This window comes from Monoraphidium neglectum, assembly GCF_000611645.1.
Source record: "Monoraphidium neglectum strain SAG 48.87 unplaced genomic scaffold scaffold01226, whole genome shotgun sequence".
NCBI classification, from domain to species: domain Eukaryota; kingdom Viridiplantae; phylum Chlorophyta; class Chlorophyceae; order Sphaeropleales; family Selenastraceae; genus Monoraphidium; species Monoraphidium neglectum.
Genome location: NW_014012402.1, coordinates 1 through 4,992, shown reverse-complemented (window position 1 = coordinate 4,992; position 4,992 = coordinate 1). Strand labels below are relative to the sequence as shown.

At 64.3% G+C, this 4,992-nt stretch overlaps 2 protein-coding genes across 2 annotated transcripts in view; one reads left to right on the top strand and one right to left on the bottom strand.

The window, feature by feature from the left end:
* MNEG_7099 (GINS complex subunit 1) overlaps positions 1 to 1,031 on the bottom strand; it is a gene marked incomplete at both ends in the record, with an annotated part of 1,677 nt that extends 646 nt beyond the window's left edge. The window contains 4 exons of the mRNA XM_014044425.1: positions 113 to 197; positions 457 to 639; positions 806 to 873; positions 996 to 1,031. Of these exons, the coding sequence (XP_013899879.1) occupies positions 113 to 197; positions 457 to 639; positions 806 to 873; positions 996 to 1,031 (372 nt within the window). The remainder of the gene's footprint in view (positions 1 to 112; positions 198 to 456; positions 640 to 805; positions 874 to 995) is intronic.
* A 1,168-nt stretch (positions 1,032 to 2,199) lies between these two features.
* MNEG_7098 (hypothetical protein) lies at positions 2,200 to 2,616 on the top strand (the record flags this gene model as incomplete). Its single annotated transcript, XM_014044424.1, has 1 exon — positions 2,200 to 2,616. One exon carries the CDS (start codon positions 2,200 to 2,202, stop codon positions 2,614 to 2,616), a length of 417 nt encoding a protein of 138 aa, XP_013899878.1.
* Between the last annotated feature and the right edge of the window lie 2,376 nt (positions 2,617 to 4,992).

Genomic DNA, 4,992 nt, shown 5'->3' with positions numbered 1-4,992 from the left:
GGAGGGGTGCGGCGTGGGCAGGGCTGAAAGGGGGGGGGGGGCATATGCCGCTTCAGGGGCCCATGACAAGTCCAGAAGGTGCCAACCAGGGCCGCACACGAGCAGCACTCACGTCGCGCTCTGTGGTGACGTCGATGTCTTTGGGGTTTCGCCGCTGCTCCCAGCGCATGCTGCAGATCACGTCGGCCCGCATCTTGCTGCGGCGCATATAGGGGCGCGGGTTGCGGCGATGGATTCAATACAAGTGGTAAGAGCGCGCCACGTTCTGGCATGCCCTTTTCAAGGAAGGTACAGGGTTGTTGATGCGCCGTTCATGTGTGCTGTAAAGATTAGCGCCATGCGAGTGCGAGCGCAGCCCACTGCTCGACCCATGGCGCTGCCCTGCGGCAGCCCCCGTGTCGCTCCGGCGCCCGTCCGCACTGCAGCTGGCCCCACCCGATCATAGCGTCCACTCACACATAGGTGAGCAGTATCCGCTTGATCTTCATTATCAACTCGTGGTAGATCACCACCGCTGCTGCCGCCTCTGGGTACCGGCTCCAGTCGAGGTCCTTGCCCCCTCCTGCTGCCGCCCGCCCGCTGGTGCCCGCCTGCCCGTCGCGGTCGCCCTGCTCCTCCTCTTGCTGCGCCTTTGCTTCTCTGCGCATGGGGTGTCGCCAAACGACCAGTGGCAGGAGAGTCAATAGAGATGCCTCGGGGCTTCCCGTTGATGCAAGTGTCGCTGCAGCTGGCCTCGATCAGCTGGCTCTGCTGACCTGACAGCCCATGCAGCCATGCCCAGCACAAACAGCAGTACCGCCCGCACCTCATGATTCGGTTGAGCGCTACGCTGTAGTCGTTGGTCATCCCGATCGTCCGCGTGACAAGGTCCTCCTGCAACGCAGCGCAACGCGCAGCATGGAGGCGGCTGATGCCACGTGCGGAGCATGAGCAGTGCGCTCTGATGCGTAGCACGGCGCCCCAAGCTCAGTGTGCCGCCGTGACCCCCCACTCACATTATAGCTCGGCAGGTCACCGTCCGCGTTGATCATTTCCTTAATCAATCCCGTGGCTTCGCTAGTGAGGGCTGCCATCGCCTCCTAGACCGCGGGACGCTGTGTCTGGTGCACAGCAGCGTCAGGCGCACTAAGAGATGGTGAGACGTTGAGCTCAACAATGAAATCCCGATCACGATGTCGCACGTCGGTGCAGCTTTGCTGTTGGACAGCGGCCTCAACAACGAGAATGGTGAGGCTGGGCGAGGATACGGATATGTTTTGTAATTGAAGCCTTGTACTGCAGTTTGAAGCAATTGATCTGTGTGCGTGAGGCGCCCAATTTTTGAAACGAGTTGGTGCACATGAGTCAACAATGAGTCAAGCCACGTTTTCGAGTCCTTCGGCGGGGGATGCAAGGGAAGGGAATTGCCCTCAAATGAAGTTATCTGCATGCATGGGGTTCAAAATATACTTGGTACATGTCTGTGGGCTGCAATAGTCGATACACATTCCTTGGAAGCGGCCGCAGTCAACCTTGATTCACACGGTCACGGGTGGAGGTGGGCTCACCAGGTGGGGGGATAGCTGAAACCAGTTTGGCACGCGATTCACACCACACCTTGCAAGGAGGTGGTATGGGATGGCGCCGAGGGCTAGCCTGCAGATGTTCCGCGAGTCTGCCCCCAGGGCTTGGGACGACCAAAACGATGCACGAGTATTGGGGCTTGCCAAGCATGGGCAGTTCCCATGCTGGACGTTGCCTACAAAAGCAAATTTCAGAGCGATGTAATCAGCGCGGCTGCTGACCAGCTGTCATTTATGTGCCAGCCAGCACCATGTCAGCTAACGTGTGGGCAGCGGCCACCTGCCAGGTGTCCATTGTTCCCAGTGGTTGAGCATTTATACATTGTTGTTAAAAATCGCGTGTTTGCCTTCCTCAAAGGCTTGTGCGCCGGAAGTACCAGCCCCAGGCAGCGGCGTGCCGTTGATGGCCGTGAGCGCACGCCCCGCAGCTCGCTGTCCTCGCTGGCACGACATGCCTTCGATCCTCCGAGCACAGTGGTTGCGCCCACGAAGTTAATGCGTGCAATTGCACCAATCATCGCATCATATCAATAATTCATTTTCGTCACACACACGTCCGAGATCCACCGAAAGATCGCGCCGCGCTTGCACCGTAGTTAATTGCTGTATGGACGCCAGCCAGCGTAACGCGGCATCTATGGAACCCCGCGAACCACCTCCACCCAGGGGCTACGTAGGGCAGGCCCTTATCAACATCTGGACCGCCCTCGGCGCGCTGGTGCGGGGCGCGGTGCCTCGCACCGCCGACGACTCCAAGCGCGCCGTGGGCGCAGCCGCGCCGGTCTTTGTCGACAAGGACGGCCGCCCGCTGCCCCGCACACCCGCCTCCGCCGAGCCCACGCCACCGCCGCCGCCAGCCGCGCTCGCCCCCGCTGCGCCCGCCAGCCCGGAGCGCCACGCCCACGGCGCGCTCGTGTGCGCCGCTGAGGGCCTGGAGCGCGCGCTGCTGCAGCCGGTGGCGGGCGCCAAGGCCCCCGCATTGGCGGCGGCGCATGAGGAGCGGGAGGCGGAGCGCGTGACAGACCCCTTCAGGAGGCAGATAACATCCGGGTGACGTCAGCGTAAGTCAGCGGGACGGTCAGCGGCTCCAGGGCGTGTTGGCGGCATGCGTGTTGTGGGGACACAAAGTTGGAAAGAGCGGAACGCAGCTGAGCTACTCTTAATGGCCGGCGGCGGCGGCGGCGGTAGCTGCTGTTGTGGCAGGGCGGCAACAGTCTCGAGTTTTTCGCGGGAGGGGGTCCGAGCAGCGCCAGGGCTGCTGTAGCCCTCGTTGCTTTGAATTGCACCCGCAGAGGGGGCTGCTGCTGCACCAAAGGAGTGAATTATAAGAGAGATGTGCCCCTAAACACCGCAGCATTACCACCTGCACACAGTTCAATTTTAGTGTCCCTCACAGTTGAAAGCAGGGGTCTTTCTGCCTGCTTGTGCCTGGCATCGTGTGTATTGTTACATGCGCTCGGCTTTTTCAGAATGCTTTGAGGATGCTGTGATCCAGGCCAAAGTACAATCCTTCCAGGCGGGCCGGGTGGCCAGACGCGAGCGCTGCTGGGCTCCCCTGCGCCGCGCCGCGAGCACAAAAGGGCTGTTGTGGGCGCGGGCGCGACCACGGGTGGAGCGCGCATGCAGCGGAACACGGTCAAACAACAGCGGCGGCGGCGACCGAATCAGGCGGGTTGACGGCAGTGCAAGGGGCTGCGCACAGCGCGCGCCCGCTGGCGGCTCGAGGACAGCAGGAGACAGGACGCAGCGCCGTGGGCACGCCGAAGGGTTTGGGTGGCGGTGTGGGGACCCCCCGCTGCCATTTCGCGCAGTCGGTGGGGTCCATGCACCCGGTAACAACAAGGCAGGGCAACTGTCAAACACGCTTTCAGCAGGACGACGAAGCGCAAATGTGCGGCTGTTTCGGGTTGAGTTTTTCAATCGGCGGGGTTGGAAGAGGTGGGGTCCTGCGGGGCGCGGCGGCCACACCAGGGCATATGACCTTACGGGATGCACGCACGCGTGCAGTGCGCTGGGCGCGTTTTGAGGCGGTGCAGCCCTGACCTTGTTGCATCCGTGGCCCCCAAGCTCTCCGGCGGCGGCGGCCGGCACGCGGGGGCGCAGCCACAGGCGTGCCGCGCCCTCGCCACCGTGGCGACAGCGTGGGCGCCGTGGGCGGCGCCGCCCACGCGAACGACGGCCCCTCGAGCTACCGGCGGCGCGGCCACGGGCTCACGCTTGCGGCGGCGGCGGCAGCGCGGCGGCGCCCTCGCGGCGGCGCTCCGCCAGGCTGATGGCTATGGCGGGGGACTGGCAGGCGTGCATGGTGCGGACGTGCTCGACCTCGTCGTCCCTGATGTTGACTGGGGGTCGGATGCGTGAAGCGCCGGGGACGGGAGAGGGGTGGGGATAAAAGGTGAGGGGGCGGTGGGAGGGCCGGGGCTGACAGGGGGGGAGAGAGGGGAGCGGAGGGTATGTGGGGTGGCAAAAGTGGGCGCAAGTGAGATTTGTGCGGCCAGCAGGCTGCAACAGGCATGCTGCGCGTCAGGCTGCTGGGCCAGCCGCCGGCCGCCGCTTCGCTTGCAGCCGCGGGTCCGCGGCCCAGTAACTGCGGCCAATGGATGCGCGGCCGGGAGCCCACCCAACCAGCTCGGACGCCCCGGGCTGCCCGTGGCTGCCCCTCGAATGCACAACCGCCAAGCGCTGCCAGCCTGCTATTGATCCCGCTGCACCAGAGCAGCCCCGAAAATGCCCCTCCCCTCAACCCCCGCCAGCCTGGCGGCCCACCGAACACGTCATAGAGGCTGTTGCACTCGGGGCGCCGCGGCTCAACCGCCTCGCTGCACGAGTGCATCTCGTCAAACTGGGGGCGGCAGATTTGGAGGGTGGGAACGCAAGGGAGGAGGGAAGGGGGGTGGGGCGCCGTGAAGGGCAGGCAACGTTGGTGCGCACGGGGGCCTCCCCGTGCTGCACAGTACTGTGCTCAGCGGCAGGCAAAGGGGGGGGCTGATGACGACGTTGCCACAGCATAAAAAAAGCGCTGTCGCCGCAAGGGGGCCGAGCACCTTTCTGTGCAATGAAAACGAGCCGCCGTCCACCCTGCCACTCCCTACCACCCTGGCGGTTGAATGGGATCCAAAGAAATGGCGGCGGCGGGAGTCGATCGCAGTCCCGCACCATGTAGAGGTCCTCGTTCCTGTAGTAGGCCACGGCCACCTTTGGGGGCGGCAGCGTCTTGAGCAGCGCCTCGTTGGTCTCCACAAACTGGAGGGAGGGCCGCGGCGGAGGGGGTGGGGTGGGGCGGGAGTTTAGGCTCAGGCTGTGCAGTGCAAGAGCGGACGGGGCATGGTGGGTTGAGGTGGGATGCAGTGGGGTGGGGTCGGGTGTGCAGGAAGCGTGGGTTGCAGGTCGAAAGCAGCGGTGCGGCGAAAGCGGGGACGCAAGGGGGGGG